Here is an 18,531-nt window from a genome sequence, read left to right on the forward strand (position 1 = left end):
GGAAGAGAGACATTAATCAAATATCCTTTAAGTGAATGAACACTTACAAATTAAGCATTATGAAAGAAAGGAACATATGTCTTTGAGATATACAACAAAGGAGTTTGAATAGCAAGGAGGTCAGAGAATGTTTTCCTGAGGAAGTAAAGCTTATGGTGAGATCTAGTGGATGAAAGGGAGTCAGTGATGTAAAGGAGGTAAGGAATAGGCAGGTCAATACATGCAAAGGTGGAGGAGAAGATGAAGGAAGACCAAAGTGACTGGGGGCAAAGGGCAAAGAGGAGAATGGTAGGAGATGATGCAGGGATCAGATTATGATAGAACTTTGCAGATCTTATGGATTTTGGAGTTTATTCTAGGAGCAATGTAAAGTCATTGGAGAGTTTTTTAGGCAGGGCTGGGTGATGTCATCATGTTTATGTGTAATATTTTTTAATAAATCTATTTTATTTATTTATTTTTGGCTGCGTTGGGTCTTCGTTGCTGCATGCTGGCTTTTCTCTAGTTGCGGCGAGTGGGGGCTACTGTTCGTTGAGATGCGCAGGCTTCTCATTGCGGTGGCTTCTCTTGTTGCAGAGCATGGGCTCTAGGAGTGCGGGATTCAGTAGCTGTGGCACTTGGGCTCGGTAGTTATGACTCGGGGCTCTAGAGTGCAGGCTCAGTAGTTGTGGTGCATGGGCTTAGCTGCTCCGCAGCATATGGGATCTTCCCGTGTCCCCTGCACTGGCAGGCGGATTCCTAACCACTGCACCACCAGGGAAGTCCCATATGTGTATTTTTTTACATCACATTTTGACCGTCTCTAATTCATAGATTTTAAGTCTCTATTCACATTCATTGATACTTGGGGTGATTTGTGTTTATTTCTCGTAATAAATAGAAGATATTCTTTAATGTGTTGTACACTTTTCTGTGAGCAAATAAATGCCTTTCTTTCTCAAATACTTTGTAACAGTTATTTCATAATTTCTATTCATTCAAGATTTTATCTCATGTTAATATTAAACAGTACTTAAAAATCTTTCTCTTGTTTGAGATTTTAAATGTTTTTATCAGTTTTTATTTTCTTTGTAGGAAAAGTCAATCTGGTCCACTCTCTCAGAGTAAAGAAGGGACCCTTGACTCCAAGCATCAGAAGTTTTCCCCTTCATATGATAGTTATTCTGAGTCTTCAAGATACAAGAATCGTGATAGAAGGTAAAAAGAGTTTGATTTAGTAAAGTCTGATAAATGGCTTAGACATTGCTTTTTTTTGATTCCTTAATCTTGTTTCTTTAAATGAAATAGTGTCTTCCTTTCTGTTCTGGCTTCCCCCATTTAATTAGCTGATTTACAAAATAGTTGTTCCATGTAATAATATAGCTACCATTCCTTGACAGTCTACATTGTACAAGTACTGTATAAGTCGTTCTTCCTGCATTTAATCTTCACAACAATCTTCCAAGACAGATATTATTCTCTTTTTATAGATAAGGAAACTGAGGCTCATGGAGATGTTAAGAAACTCACCCACCGTCACATAGCTAGTGGCACACCAAGGAATTGAACCATAGTTTGTCTGGCTCCAAAACACATTGCTTTGCTGACATCTATATTTTTTGACATTTCTGTATGTACTAATTTTTATCATTATGAAAGAAGATTGAATACTTTGTCCTTGTACTTGGCACAAGTATTAACATCTATAATTTTCAATTGTGGTTCTGTCCTTGGATTAAAAGGTTTTAGAGGCCTCTTTCCGGCATTCTTAGAGGTAGGATACCTATATTGTCAAAGTATACCAAAACCTCAGTTTAAAAAATCATGAGACTAAAAAACATGAAGATTAATGTGGGGTAAGTACCAACAGTTATTAAGTCCTTACTCTGTGTCTGGAACTATATGACTTTCATTTAACCTTCACTGACAATTTAGGCCATCATCTGAGTTACTGCAGTGGACTCCTAATAGGTTTCCCTGTCCTGTAACCTTTCCCCACTTCATACATTAACCACATGGCAACCAGAGTGATTTTTCTAAAATTTGCCGCCAATTGGTTATTTACCTGTTTGAAACCTTCAGTGTTTCCTCAGAGCCACTTAGTATAGTGTGAAAGTCCCTTTATTATTGAGCCTTTAGTCCATCTCCAGCCCTGTCACTTGGCATTTCCCCTCTTACCGTATTCTACTGGCTCTAACTACTTCCGTTTCTCTAAAGAGCCATGCTCTCTTTGTCTCCTGTGCCATTACATATGATATACCTTCTTTCTGGACCCTCCCCGCTCCATTTCATTTAGTTTACTTTTACTTGCCCTTTAAGAATCAGTGTTACCCCTCATCTGCTTTAGAGATCCCTTCTGTGTTCTCCCACGGCGCTCCGTATAACTATTACAGCCTTTACCACCTTCTATATTCTCACTCCTTTACTTATCACTTGTAGACTAGACTTGGAGTTCTTTGAGGGCTTCATTTTCATCATCCCCAAAAGAAACCCTGTACCCATTAACAGTCACTTCTTATGTCCTTTCCCAGCCTCTGGTGACAGCTAATCTACTCTCTATTTCTATTTTATATGGATTGTTATCTGTTTTGGACATTTCATATAAATAGCATCATACAATGTGTGGTTCTTTGCTACTGGCTTCTTTAACTTACCATAATGTTTTCAAGGTTTGTCTATCATGTATCAGTACTTTATTCCTTTATATAGCCAAATAATCTACTGCATGGATATCCCACAATTATCCATCAGTTGTTGGACATTAGAATTGTTTCCACTTTTTGGTTCTTATGAATTGTGCCACTGTGTACATTCATGTACAAGTTTTTGTGTGGTCATGTGTTTTCGTTTCTCTTGGGTATATACTTAGGAAAAGGATTGCTGGGTCATAATAGTAATAACTCTGTTTAACATCTTGAAGATATGCCAAACTGTTTTCCAAAACAGCTGCTCCATTTCACATTTTCACCAGGAATATAAAAATTTTCCACATCTTTACCCACACTTGTTGGTAGGTTAATGAAGACTGTGTCATTCTTGTATCCCCAGAGCTTAACAAAATGCCTAGCACATAGTAGGCAATCTACTACATGTTTCTTGGGTGAATGATTGGTGTGTAACTGCTAAGTGGAAGAATTGAGATTAACCCCATATCCTCCTGACTCCAAAGCACTTGCAGTCCCCTGCATTCTGTCTTTTACCTTATAGCTTTATTATACAATTTATCCTTTCGAAAACATTTATTAAGCCAGACAAATAATTGCACAATATTCTGATAAATACTATCGTAGAAATATGCACAAAAAAACAGTATAAACACAGAGACAGACCTTCCTTGGGAGTGGAGAAGGGGTCCACAAACAATTTGCAGAAATGATACTTCAACTGAGTCTTGAATTCATTAGGCAGAGAGGGAAGGAAGGGCATGTCACAAGAGAAAATAGCTTATTCAGAGGATCTCAAAACTTGGCTTATGATTGGCTATATATTTATATTTAGTGAATGGATAAATTAAGGAAAGCAAAGAGGGAGGAAGGAAAACACTGAACTTGAAAACAAATTGACTAAGCATTTGGAAACTTGAGGCTTAAAGTCAGGGGAAGGGTGGAGCTAGTGATACAGATTTGAGGCTCATTCCAAATGGTAGCAGTTGAAATTATAGAGATGCATAAGTTTGTCCAAGGAGAGTATATAGCATAAAGGAGAAAGGAACCAAAACCAAAACGCTAGGACGCACAATCATTTTAAGAAAATATAGAAAAATTAAAAGGAACCGAAAGAAACACAGGAAAACTTGCTAGGGAGGTAGGAAGAGAAGCAGGTGGGAGTAGAGTCAAGGAATATAAGAAAGGAGAACCCTTTTATTTATCATTTAATTTTGATATAATTTCAAGCTTACAACAACTTTGCAAGAATAATATAAAGTTTCCAAATATCTTTCATCCAGGTTACCCTAGTGTTAACACTTTACTACATTTGCTTTAGTGAACTTTTAAAAAAGGAGATAAGAGGTTCATACCTCTGATGTTGTAGAAAAAGAAATTATCTATTGGATTTGACAATTAGAGTTTAGGTGGAGTTTACAAGAACCGTTCCAGTAGAATAGTAGGGAATTGAAGCAGACTGCGATAAATTAAGAGGTTGATGAAAAGTAAGGAAGTGGAAACAGCAGATAGAAGCCTCTTTTCCCAGTAGATTGATTTTAAAATGAAAGGAAAAAAGGGAGTGATAGCCTGAGGATAGTGGTTCCTCATTATGACTATTTAAAAGTGAAACCTTCCTTTCTTCTACTCATCTTTCCTGAAGCAGTTTCTTCTCAGACTTATGTCTACGTAGCATTTTTATGTTTTATATTATATATTTTGTCATTTCATATCTTGATCATAAGGCACATTTCCTTGGCCAAATAAGTTTACTTTGAAGTTATGATCCTTATTTTGTTACCTTTATTTTTTTTCTGGTTTGTTTCCATAATACCCTTAAACAGGAGTAGTAGTGGTAGCAGCCGTCAAGAAAGTCCTTCAGTTCCCTCTTGTAAGGAAAATGAGAAGAAACTTCATGGTGAAAAGATGGAGAGTTCTATTGATGAACAGGTCCAGACTGCTGTGGATGATTCTCTACGAAGTGATAGTGTACCATCTCTTCCCGATGAGAAAGGTAACTTTCTTTGCACATGTATGTATAATTATCGTTTGGGGAGGCTTCCAGAACCCTTTGAGATATTTGTGACTGAACTAATTAATATAATTAGACAAGGTTTTATGTCTGATATTAAATGTATTCAAGTGAAACTGTTTGAAGGCCATACACCATGCCCGTAGTAACCTTGCTAATATTTTACATGGTTGTGTGTCATGATTCTGAGGGGAGGCAAGACTAAATCTAGGTGACCATGCATGTGAATGGAATATATACTCAGTACTGAAAAAAATTACTTTTATCCTATTGTAGATGTGTAACACGATCATAAAAAGGAGAATACATTATTAGAACTTTAAATTTTAAACAATATAATAAGGTACAATTTCTTCTAAATGATGATAACATCAGATATATTAAATAGATTAAAATTCATTACTTTTCCTGGATCATAAATTAAAGCTGTACTCCTGTCGAATCATGGGTAGTAAATAATATAGCAAAGAAAACAGAATCTGGCAACAAATGGCACCTTTAAGACATTAAGTTGGTAAATTAATAGCCTCCATTCTAGATTTATTTTTTAAATAACTGGTCATTAAGTAGTGCTTTTGATTGATAGTCTAGAACCGTAGTCTTCAAAGCAGGATGGGCAGACAGTCTTTGGAGTGTAAGAAGAAAATATTTACATTTAAATTTTTTTCATCCTTTAAAAATCTTTTCTGTAAATTTTATAGTGAATATAATATAGGGATATAGTAGTCTATAGTTATGGCAGCCCTAGCTGATTAATACAGATGTTGGTACCTAGAAGTTGGGGTGATGCTATAGCAAATACTAAAAGTGTAGCAGTGGCTTTGGAACTGGATGACGAGTAAAGGATAGAAGAGTTTTGAGGTTCATGCAAGAAAAAGCCTACACTGCCTTGCAGAGATTGTTGGTAGGAATGGTCATTAAAGGTGATTCCGATGAAGTCCAATAAAGGTGGAAATGAGGAACATGTTATTGGAAACTGGAAGATAGGCAGTCCTTGTTATAAAGTGGCAAAGAACTTGACTGAACTTGTTCTAGTGTTTTGTGGAAAAAGGAAGTTAAAAGTGATGACCTTGGATATTTAGCTGAGGAGATTTCTAAGTAAAATGTTGAAGGCATAGCGTAGTTTCTTCTTACTGCTTATAGTAAAATGTGAGAGAAGAAATAAACTGAAGGAATTATTAAGCAAAAAGGAACCAGAATTTGAAGATTTGGAACATTCTCAGCCTATCCATATTGTAAAAAATGAGAAAGTGAGTTCTGGGGAGAACACCAAGGGTGTGACTGGACAGTTACTTCGTAAAGACATTACCCATGGATTTAATCAGCCATCTCAGCATGTTCAGCAGAAGCCAGGCACAGAGATGGGGTTATACTAGCAGAGACACAGCCAGTTTGGACTAAAGGGCAAGAGACAGGATGAAATATAAGAAAGCTTTCAGACTTCTGGGATTCTGTGGGATGGGACAATAGAGCTATCCAGCTGTGAACATGCCTATCCTTCAAGAAATCTAAGGTGGCTAGAATTCATGGGGCAACCAAAATCCGAAGAAATTAAAACATTGAAAAACTAGTATGAAGAAGAAAACAGGGGAAAATCTAGGTCACTTTGGTTTGGCAATGATTTCTTAGGTACAACACCAAAAGTACAATCCATGAAGGAAAAAATTGATAAGGTACACTTTGTTAAAAATTAAAAACTTCTGCTCTGTAAGAGACGTTATTAAGAGAATGAAAAGCCACAGACTGTTAGAAAATATTTGTAAATCACGTTTGGTAAAAGACTTATATCCAGAATGTATAAAGGACTCTTAAAACTCATCAGGAAAATCAGCAACCCAATTAAAAAATACGCAAAAGAGCTGAACAGACACACTTCGTTGAAGAAACTATACAAATGGCAGATAGACATGGGAAAGGTCTTCAATATCATATATTTATAGGGAAGTGAAAATTAAAATCTCAATGAGATACTATAACGTGCCTATTGGAATAGCTAAAATCCAAAATAACAACAAATTGGTGGCAAGGATGCTGAGCAACAGGAACTTGAATTCATCACTGATGACAATGCAAAATAGCACAGCGCCGCTGGAAGACATTTACACAGCATTTTTTTTTTTTTTTAGTGGTAGGTTTCTGCTTTTAAGATTTATTTATTTATTTTTATTGATTGATTGGTTGCTATGTTGGGTCTTCGTTTCTGTGCTAGGGCTTTCTCCAGTTGCGGCAAGCGGGGGCCACTCTTCATCGCGGTGCACGGGCCTCTCTATCGTGGCCTCTCTTGTTGCAGAGCACAGGCTCTAGATGCACAGGCTCGGTAGTTGTGGCTCACGGGCCTAGTTGCTCCCTGGCATGTGGGATCTTCCCAGACCAGGGCTCGAACCCGTGTCCCCTGCATTAGCAGGCAGATTCTCAACCACTGCGCCACCAGGGAAGCCCCATACACAGCATTTTATAATGACCCGGCAATCACATGCCTAGGTATTTGCCCAAGTGATCTGAAAACTTATGTCCACACAAAAATCTATACACTAATATTTGTGGCATTATTATTCATAATTGCTAAAAAATTGGAAGCTATTCAGGGCTACTAATTGAATATCTACTGAAAACTGTTATAATGATAAAATCTACTTGCTCCATATTCTTTTATTATAGATTCAACTTCTGTTGCAACAGAATATTCCCTGAAATTTGATGAATCCATGACAGAAGATGAAATAGAAGAAAGATCATTTCGATCTTTACTACCTTCTGAGAGTCATCGCAGATTTAACATGGAAAAGAAAAGAGGCCATCATGATGACTCTGATGAAGAAACTTCCCCAGAAAAGACTACACTGTCCTCTGCCAAGGTGTGTTTCAGTTTACCTGTGGAGATACTTCATAAATAGTTGTGGATGTGTTCTCTCAAAGGTATGAGGAATTATTTTGTACTTGAACTCAATTGTCAGCTACCAGAATGATTTTCCTGAGATATCAATTTTATGTTATATTTTTGGTATAGAATCTGGCTTTGCTTTCCTTATAAAGTAGCTTACAAACTTATTCCTTGGAATGATATCTAAGGCTTTTGAGGATCTGAGCCAAAGTTATGTCTTTAGCTTTTTCACTTACTTCACCCTTACAACACTGTATTCCATTAAAAATTTTTCATTTATATCTTTCTTCTTATTAAATTGTAAGCCTTTTGAATAACAGGGGCAAATTCTTACCCAGCTTTACACCCCTGGGACAGTACCTGGCTTACAGTAGTTGTTAAAATTTTATTGGGTGAATAAATTAGCAGATGAATGTTACTGGCTTTCACTTGCCTTTTTTTTTGAAGAATGTTCTCTTACGTGGTTGGCAGCCTTTTTATATACATAATTTATTTTTATAAGTGCATACCTCTTTTTTTTTAAACTTATTTATTTTATTTATTTATTTTTGGCTGCATTGGGCCTTCGTTGCTGTGCGCGGGCTTTCTCTAGTTGCTGCAAGCGGGGGCTACTCTTTGTTGTTTCGGTGGCTTCTCTTGTTGTGGAGCACGGGCAGTAGGCGTGCAGGATCCAGTAGTTGTGGTGTGCAGGCTCAGTAGTTATGGCTTGTGGGCTCTAGAGCACAGGCTCAGTAGTTGTGGCTCACGGGCCCAGTTGCTCCGCGGCATGTGGGATCTTCCTGGGCCAGGGCTCGAACCCATGTCCCCTGCATTGGCACGCGGATTCTTAACCACTGCGCCACCAGGGAAGCCCAAGTGCATAATGAAGTTAATTAAATTCCAAAAGGTTTAGATGGTGATAAACACGACATAAACTCTCTAACTCAGGAGCTGAGCATGCCATTCTCAGGAGGACAAGACAGCTTTTCTAAATTTACTATGGAGATGGTTAGACAGTATATGAAAGAAGAGGAAATGAGAGCAGCTCACCAGTCTTCACTCCTGCGTCTCCGTGAAAAGGCCTTGAAGGAGAAAACTAAAGCTGAATTAGCCTGGCTAGAGCATCAGAAAAAGTAAGTTCTTTCAGTGAACATAGTTTTGACTGTTCGATTTCTCCTTTCATGAAAAGGAAATGCCTTGTTTTTAAAGATGTTTTTGTTTCCTCATCTAATTTAATTTGATCAACCCAGTTTCTCAAGCTAGAAATACAGCAGTCATCCTTGAATCATGTTGCTTTCAAGACATCCTAAACATATAACATTTTCTTTGCATTTCTCTTTCATCACTTAACTGACTCTTATATTGTTATTTTATACTTAATTCCTTTACTATGTTATAAATTTCTCAAAGCTATTTTATCTTTAAAGGACATAGTCTAGGGTTTATATATATCATATATCCAATAAAATATTTGTTGGGTTAGGAGTTGCTGCATGCAGCAACTGTTTTCCACATTTGAAAATGTTAAATGGGTTAGAGATTTGTTAGTGGTTGAGAATTCTTGACATTAGAATAGAAATTTAATCTAATCTTTGTCTCAATGGGAATAATTGCAGACATCTACGAGATAAAGGAGAAGATGATAAAATGCCCCCACTCCGAAAGAAACAACGTGGTTTGCTCTTAAGGTTGCAGCAAGAAAAGGTATGTTAGGAAAAACACTCCTTTAAGAGAACGTAAGGCGACAAGTTAGATTGTGGAATCTATTATTTTGCCTAATCTCTTTTTCTTATTATCACATTAAAGGAGATTTAGTTGATATTTACCACTGTTGATGCATACTACTATAATTACAGGAGTTGCTTAGTGGCCTATCGTTTTCCTCCTAAGTTAGGGTTGTGTTTCACTGCTAACCGAATACAATATAGAGTAAGACCTTCTGCCTTCATTTACTATGTAAAATAAAATTGTGCTTTGATATGCATATTTTTTAAATTAAGATGTTTGTGAGTCTAATTGGATTAATTATTTAGTCACTGTTTCCCCAAATAGATTTTCAAGACATATGAATTACAAATTGACAAATATTTTGGCTTAATGGACTCAGAAAGACCTGGCATTTGTATCCTGGAGAGGCAGCATGGTGTAGTGGTTACGAATTCAGGCTCTAGAGTCAGATTGCCTTGATTAAAATCCCAAACCTTCCAATTATTAGTCTTATAATCTTGGAAAGTTACTTAACTTCTCTGTTCCTCAGTTTCCTTATTTATAAACCGAGCATAATAATGATAACATACTTTGTAGGGTTGTTAAGAGGAATAAATGAGTTAATACATATAATAACTTAGAACAAACCTTTTGGCACAAAGGTAAGTGCTCAATAAATGTTAGCTGTTATTATTTGAATTCCAGCTTCGTCAGTTGCAAATGCGTATTCATGGTCAAGTTTAAGTAAGTCTCTGAGACTTAGTTTCCTTATCTGTTGGAGTGAGATTTTATTTCATATGATGGTTGTGAGGATTAAATGAGGTAACATATGTAAAATCTGTTTCACATTGCCTGGTAAGTATTTAATAGATTCTAGTTTTCTTTTCCTTTATTGACCTGTTTTCAGGTACTAGCTACTGTGTTGGATGATCTGTGAACTTAATCATTTGAGTTATATATTGGAATATTAATAGTTTTTTTAAAACTTTGCCCTAAGAGGAACTCCCTGGCATTCCAGTGGTTAGGACTCAGTGCTTTCAGTGCCAGGGCCTGGGTTCAGTCCCTGGTTGGGGAACTAAGATCCCACAAGCTGTGTGGCGTGACCAAAAAATAAAAATAAAAAATAAATAAACAAAAATTAGTCTTTGATTTTTCAGTAGATTTACTATGATTTGCCTAGGTGTGGTTTCTTTTGCACTGATACTATTTAGAGTTTGCAGAGCTTGTTGAATCTGTTGTTAGTAGTATTTCATCAGTTTTTGAAAATTATCTCTTCAGGTGTTGCTTTTGTCCTTTTCTCTCATTCCTTTCCTTCAGAGGCTCCAAGTAGACAAACGTTAGACCTTTGGACAATTTACCATGTCTCTGTTCTGCTCTGTTTTGTTTTAATGTCATTCTTTAAAACAGTAAAACAACCATGACAACAGTATCATCAACTACAACAAAAAACCACTGTGCTTCTGTTTGGAAAGTTTTTATTGACCTGTCTTTGAATTCGTTAGTTATAGCTTCTGCACCGTGATGTGTACTGTTAAATCTATCCAATGAGTTCTTAATTTGATTTCTTTTTTAGTTCTATAAAATCTGTTTTGTTCTTTTTTATAGATTTTAATTCTTGTTGAAATTCTCTACCTTTTCATCTGTTTTTTGACCTTTTTCTGTTATTTTTTGAACACATTATTCATAGTTATTTTAACTTCCTTATCTGCTAACTCTATCATTTGGACATCTTTGTGTCCGCTACTATTGTCTGTTTTTATTTTTTATTATCATATGACCCTTTTTCTTAAGATGCCTAGTAATTTTTTTTATTGAATGCTGGACACTGTGTATAAATAACTGCAGAGGCTCCAGATGATGTTATCTTCCCCTAGAGAGGATTTATCCTTTCCTCTTCTACGCAGTTAGAGTGGTCAGCTGTTCACTTTATTCCACGCAGGGGCTGAGCTGGGTTGGCATTGGGCTGCAGACTTGGTAAGCCTCGGTCTACTTCTGCTTTGCATTGACGCTCGGTTGTGACCCTGCAGGGATTTCAGTTGAAAACCAGGTTAACGTGTTTTACCAGCACAAGAGACTGTTGGGTATTTCTGCTCTGCTGTTGAGAGGTTTCTGGCTTAATTCCTTAGCCTTTTTGCCTATGCTGCTTGAGAATTGGCAGATACTTTGAGGTGAAGACTGAGTTTGAAGCCTTAAGTCTTAAGACTTAACTGTCTTAGGTCTTCAGTTTTTTTCACTGCAGTTCTCTGTAGCTGGTGGGAGTGTTAACTGGTGTAATGACTTTCAGAGCAGTTTGACTGTAACTAGGTAAATTGAAGACACATAATTTATGACTCAGCATTTCTATGTGTTGGTAAATATCCTAGAGAAACTTTTACAGTATATAGGGAAAAGTGGAAACTATTTCTTCAGTAAGAGAATAGATGAACCAGGGCATATTTCTGCAAGATAATATAACACTGCAGGAAAAAAGAATGCATTAAATATAAGAACTGTTTAATAATGGTAATGTTCTGTATCTCTGCTATCCAATACAGTAGCTACTAGCTCCATGTAGCTTTTTTTAAAAAAATTATTTATTTATTTTGGCTGCGCTGGGTCTTAGTTGTGGCACGCAGGATCTTTTTAGTTGTGGCATGCGAACTCTTAGCCTAGCGGCAGCGGCATGCATGCGGGATCTAGTTCCCTGACCAGGGATGGCACTGGGCCCCGTGCATTGGGAGCGCGGAGTCTTACCCACTGGACCACTAGGCAAGTCCCCACATGTAGCTTTTGAGTACTTAAAATGTGGCTAGTGCAACCAAGAAACTGAAATTTTAATTTCACTTAAAATTAATCTCAATTTAAATAGCTACATGTAGCTATTGACTACTGTATTGAACAGGACAGCAGTAGGTCTTATCAGAGATCATAATATTGGGACTATCCTGGCCGTCCAGTGGTTAAGACTCTGCGTTTCCACTGCAGGGGGCACAGGTTTGATCCCTGGTTGGGGAACTAAGAATCCCTCATGCCATGCAGTGAGGCCAAAAGTTTTTTTTTTTTAATCATAATATTAGTTATTACAGAAAAACAAGATGCAAAAGAATATGTACAATATGATACCATTCTTGTAAATTTTTAAAAGTCACCAATTAGTAATATATGTTCCATGGAATCACTCATGCAAAAAAGAGATTGGGGTAGAGTTTAGTTTTATCTCTAATGATTTAATTTTGAAACAGAGATTTGAAACAAATGTGGCAAACTGTTCAATCCCAGTGGTGGGGGTTTGAATGACTAATTTTTCTGCATACTATGTTTATAGTAGGCCAGAATGCTTTTTAAGTAAATGTGCAAAAAATACTCCTTGATCCAACTAGCTGTTACAGACCAGGGTTCTTGGCCTCCTTAATCAATAGAAATTGATCAGAGGCCAGACAAGAAATTCAGGCAAGGCTTTATTGGGACCCCTGCTGTAGCAGGGGGGAGTGAGAACAAACAATAGGTTCCCTTGCTTGCTTGCTTGCTTTCTGGGGGTGGGCCAGTTGGTTCCTTATGTGGGGTGAGGGTAGGGGTGTGTCCAGGGGTCGGGCTGGAGGGGTGGCTTAGGAGGTTTGCCCACTCCTTAGGTGGTGTTGTGTGCAGGGGGCATGCTCAGTACCCTGTTTTTGCTCCAGGCTCTTCAAAGTGGCAGTTGGTGTTTTTGGTCTCTTTGTATCTTTTGGGTCCAGAATTTGCCCTAGCATGCACACAGTTATTTTTAGTCCCATATAGTTTCTTTGTATTTATAGCTTAAGGAGAGGTGTGTCCAGGTGCAAGCTTTGCAGCATTGCAGCAAAGGTTCCCAGGTCGCAGGCCTGTCTCACAGCTACCCCTAGAAAGTTGCCCTCTAGGAATAAAAGCACCAGAGTGTGAGGATATGTGTACTGAGATTCTTACTGCAGTTGTGTCAGTAGGGATTATTTTGACATGTAGTGAGATGGCTATGAGGAATTTGGCCACATATCTTTGCACAGCTGTATCCAACAGGAACATATTTTCCTTATTCTCTCTCTTTTTTTTTTTTTTGAGGTGAAATTCACATAACATAAAATAACCATTTTAAAATGAATATACCATTAACCATTTTATTTATTTATTTATTTTAAAAATATTTATTTATTTAAGCTGTGCTGGGTCTTAGTTGCAGCATGTGGGCTTCTTAGTTGCGGCATGCAGGCTCTTAGTTGTAGCATGTGGGATCTAGTTCCCTGACCAGGGATTGAATCCGGGCCCCCTGCATTGGGAGTGCAGAGTCTTACCTACTGGACCACCAGGGAAATCCCACCATTAACCATTTTAAAGTGAACAGTTTACTTGTACAACCTTATGGCTTATTCTTAAGAGAGATGCAAACACTTTCCCCTTAGAACCCCTTGAAAAAAATCTTTTCTTTCTTCTAGGCTTGGATTGGGTGAAATTATACATTAATTGGTTTAGAATCTCAGGCCTAAGCTAGTAGCAGTTTTCAAAAGGTGTTCTGTAGAGCTCTGGGGATCCCTGAGACCCTTTCATGGGTCAGGGAGATCAAAACTATTTTCATAAGGATAGTGAGATGTGAATTTGCCCTTTTTATGTGTTGACATTTGCACTAAATGGTGCAAAAACAATGGTGGTAAAACTGCTGGTGCCTTAGCACAGATCAGGGCAGGGGCACCAAACTACTATTAGTCATTATATCTTCCACTGCCACATACTTGCAGCAAAAAAAATCTAGTTCTACTAAAGAATGTCCTGATTAAGTAGTAAAAATTAATAATTTTATTGTGTTGACCTCTGAGTACTTGTTTTCATATTCTCCGTGACAGGAATGGGAAGCCCACAATTAAGCACTTTTCCTAGATACCAGAGGACGGTGATTAACTCATGGGAAAGCATTTGTGTAGTTTGAATTGCAAGCTGAGCTAGCCAGGTTTTTTTCATGGAATACCATTTTTACTTGAAAGAGTTATTCAGAGACAAACTATGTTTGTTCAGATTAGGGTATTTGACAGTCATTTTCTCAAAAATGAACAAAGTGTGCTTTTCACTTCAAAGAAGGCAATTGACAGTGTTTGTTGCCAATGATAAGGTTCAAACTTTCAAGCAAATGTCAGAATTTTGAAAAATTTCTGTCTACCACCTAATACTAAAGAATTTTTTTCGAGATCACAGTGATATTAATAAATGTGATTTGGGGGGATTGTATAATGAAATATGTGAACATTTGGAAGATCTGCATAACTGAGTGAACTAAACATTTTCCAAATGAGCAATGCATGGTGTTTAAAAAAAATCAAGCCATGGAGATGGGGAGGGATAAATTAGTACTATGGGATTGACAGATACAAGCTACTATACATAAAATAGATAAGCAACAAGGATTTACTGTATAGCATAGGGAACTATATTCAATATTTTGTAATAACCTGTAATGGAAAATAATCTGAAAAAAAATTAGTGTATAACTGAATCACTTTGCTGTACATCTGAGACTAACACAGTATTATAAATCAACTATGCTTCAATTAAAAAAAAAAAAAACCCAAACCAAAAAAAAAAAACCAAGCCAGACAGTAAAGAGATGTGCAAACATCTGCATACTATTTTCACTAATTTTGTTTGTTTTGGAAAATATAGTTATTTTCTTCAAAATGTGAATAAATGCCATTGTACACTCATGAGAGAATGAGAGTAAAAAGGCAAATAATGTCTTAGTATTATGAAGATAGTTTGATCCTGAGAGTCTCCAGAAGGGATCTTAGGAAGCTTCAGGGGTCCTTGGACCATACTTCGAGAACTGGTGCTTGAGAGGAATTCATACACGTGCCCAAGGAGACAAAAAGTATAAGGCTGTTGATTATAGTATTGTTTGTAATAGTAGACAACAACCTTATCTAATCATAGAGGTAATAGATACATGAAATCTGTATACCTCCAGTGTAAATTTATGCAGCATTTAGGGGCAAATCAACATGGAGACATATAAAAGCAATGTTTAGTAAATAAAGCAAGATTGAAAATATATATATATGATATTACTTATAAAATATTTTAAAACATACAAACCAAACAGTATATATTTTTTTGCAGGTAAGTACAAATATTTGTAGAAGAATTTTAAAAGGATGTATCCCATGGAAGGATATATACCATGATAGTGGTTACCTCTAGGGAGTTGGGGCAGGGAATTGTAGACTGGTGTTATCTGTAATCTTTTATTTCTTTATGAAATTAAAGACTAAGAGAAAATATGACAGAGTATTAACAATTGTTAATTTGGGATTTTGGAATTAGATGTTTATTGTGCACTTTTCTGCATTTTCAGATAGTTTAAAAAATCAAACATGATTTAAATAAATTGTAACAAGTTATTAATATCTTTATTATGCTTTATTGACAAGAAAACAGATTACAACAAATTTATGAAAAAAATGGACAGTCTGTTAAATTTTATTATTAACAGTGAAGTGTATCATTTTTTGCCCACTATTAGCAAAAGAAAACAATAATATCCTGTGTGGAGAGAGTTTGGTGCAATGTAGTCTTAAATGTTTCTGGTGGCATTTTATGTGGAGAAAATTCTTTTCTGAAAGCAATTTTAGAAACTGTTCTAAGGGCCATAAAATCATTCATTCTCTTTGACTTGTTTGTCCTACTTTTTGGAATCTCTCCTAAAGAACTAATCCATAGTATGAAACAATTTATAGGCATTAAAGCATTATTTGGAATGGAGTTTAGCAATAGAATAATGGTTACATTAATTAGTTTACTTGATATGCAGTTATTAAACAAATAAGTGTAAAGACTAAATGGCACTATGGAAAAATATGAAGGGTATGTTAAGTTTTAAAAAGGGATATGAAATTATCAGTCTGTTGTAATTATAATTATTTGAATTAAGGAATCATGTTAAATTATTTTAGTGATGTGACTTTTTTTCCTCCTCCACTGCTTAAAAATGTTTCAGTATTATTATTTTTATCTTGAAATGCTGTATGTATTTATTTTTGATATATGTGATGATTGGATTTTCTTTTTAAAATATTATTTTGGACTTGTCTCCTCCAAATTTCAATCCCTCGCCTAACTCTTTAAACTTTAGGCAGAAATTAAACGTCTTCAGGAAGCCAATAAGGCAGCTCGGAAGGAAAGACAACTGATTCTTAAACAGCAGGAGGAGATAGAAAGGATCCGACAGACTACCATAAAACTGCAGGAGAAGTTGAAGTCTGCAGGGGAGAATAAATTGGTAAATTACATGAAATTATTATTAATTTGTTTTCTGCCTCATGTTGCTTGCTAATACCTAACTCTACCTCATCGTCTAATATGGTGGATGTGTTCATTCTAGCACTATGATACATTAATGCACCAGGATAAAGTTCTATGTATGTGCCTTTATGTAAAGTGAGAGTCTTTTTTTTCCTCTCATGGGATATTCAAGTTTTGAAAGGGACATGTAGGTCATATATTAGTTTAAAAATGTTTTCCATTTATAAATTCAGTTGGGACAGAGAGCCTTGTTTTTGCTTATCAATCCAAATATCAATATCAATATATATTCCTCAGAATTAATGGGAATATATTCAATCCAAATATATTCCTCAGAATTCATGGGAGGAATTAATTATTTTTGCTCTTTACATAATACTTTTGTCAGCTGTCTAATGCCTAATATAATGATACAAGGTTCACAGGAGATATTCAGACAAAAACAAAATTTGGACCTATTCTGAAATACTGTAAAGTGTCAATATAGTGTTGGAAAACTCAGCCTATATAGCAATACAGTTAAATAAATCTCTTAGTATTCACTGCTTTGATTTTTAAAATATACTTTAAATTTTGAAACAGTCTCAGATTTATAGAAAATTTCAAACACAGTACAAAGCTTTGATTTTCTCAGTCGAGAGTTACGTTGCCAACAAATTAATATTGACACATTAGTTTTCATATCTCTTTAATCTCTTTCAGTCTGGAAAAGTTCCTTGACTCTCATGACCTTCACACTTTGGAAGATTACATGCCAGATATTTTGTAGAATGGTCCTCAAGTTGGGTTTGTCTGATCTTTCCTCATAATTAGATTCAGGTTGTGCATCTTTGGGAGGAATATCATGGAAGTGATGCTGTGTTGTTCTCTGCATTCAATCAGGTGGCACCTGATTTTGATTTATCTCATTACTGATGATGTTAACACGAACACTTGATTAAGGTGGCATCTACCATACTTCACTGTATAGTTACTCTCTTTCTCTTTGTAATTAATAAGTGCATTGCATGAAGGTATTTTGAGGCTACATGCATTCCTGTTCTTCGTCAAAGTTAACTTTATTCTTTTATTTATATCAGTATGGACTCATGGATTTGTGTTTTACTCAGCATTATAATCTGTTACTATCATTATTTGTTTTGATGCTCACTTTTTCTCAAATTGGGCCATTAGGAGCCTCTTCGAGCAGGTTTCTGTGTCCTTTTGACATGTAACCATCAGTCTTTGAGCACTTTCATGTTTTCTGGAACAAGATGTTTCAGGGTCATCTTTTACTTTCCCTGCCTCAGCCTTGGAATCAGCTGTTTCTCCAAGGAAGATAGTTATTTAGAAATCAAGATCTGGTGCTAAGCATGCTCACTGCTATTCAGGTTTTGTTGCTCCTAAGCAACAAATCTAGGGACTATGTAAGTACATGTATATACATTTTACTTGTGTGATATAATTTTGTCCTTTAAGTAATACCTTAATTTCAACTATTTTACAAATACTGTTTTGAAGATAAATTAGTTTTGAAATGACAATTTAAATCAGTTTGAGATCTTAAATTCCAGTATAATTATAATACTTTACTACCCCCTGTTGTTTGCAGGACTCTCATAGTGATGATGATACAAAGGATAATAAGGCAACCAGTCCTGCTCCAACTGACTTGGAGACCCGCAGTCCTTCCCCCATTTCAATCTCCAGCAGTGAAACTAGCAGCATTATGCAGAAACTGAAGAAAATGAGAAGCCGCATGGATGAAAAGTAATTCATTTAAAAAAATATCTCCTATTTACACTGAAAGTAGTAGCAACAAATAATATTTTTAATGTATTTCATTAGATTAGATTGATACAACATAATATTTTATGGATTCAGTTGCATTTTAGCAGAGTTATTAAGTCATCCTAGAAGTCAGTTAACTGTAGACCTTATTTATAAAACAAATTTTCTGGATCTTAAATACAGCCAGGTTTCTTATTTTAAAAACCAAAGTAGTATTTGCACATATACCCATGACAACGTTTTCTCCTTTCTTTTATTAAAAGTTATGA

General features: G+C 36.0%; 1 protein-coding gene across 3 annotated transcripts in view; it reads left to right on the plus strand.

Moving 5' to 3' along the window:
• CEP350 (centrosomal protein 350) overlaps window positions 1-18,531 on the plus strand; it is a 136,955-nt gene that overhangs the window by 61,863 nt on the left and 56,561 nt on the right. For all 3 annotated transcript variants that reach the window (XM_059937418.1, XM_059937427.1, XM_059937422.1), the window contains exons 21-27: window positions 1,075-1,197; window positions 4,466-4,635; window positions 7,312-7,508; window positions 8,462-8,646; window positions 9,130-9,217; window positions 16,323-16,469; window positions 18,084-18,241. In XM_059937418.1, the coding sequence (XP_059793401.1) occupies window positions 1,075-1,197; window positions 4,466-4,635; window positions 7,312-7,508; window positions 8,462-8,646; window positions 9,130-9,217; window positions 16,323-16,469; window positions 18,084-18,241 (1,068 nt within the window). The remainder of the gene's footprint in view (window positions 1-1,074; window positions 1,198-4,465; window positions 4,636-7,311; window positions 7,509-8,461; window positions 8,647-9,129; window positions 9,218-16,322; window positions 16,470-18,083; window positions 18,242-18,531) is intronic.

This window comes from Balaenoptera ricei, chromosome 1, assembly GCF_028023285.1.
Source record: "Balaenoptera ricei isolate mBalRic1 chromosome 1, mBalRic1.hap2, whole genome shotgun sequence".
NCBI classification, from domain to species: domain Eukaryota; kingdom Metazoa; phylum Chordata; class Mammalia; order Artiodactyla; family Balaenopteridae; genus Balaenoptera; species Balaenoptera ricei.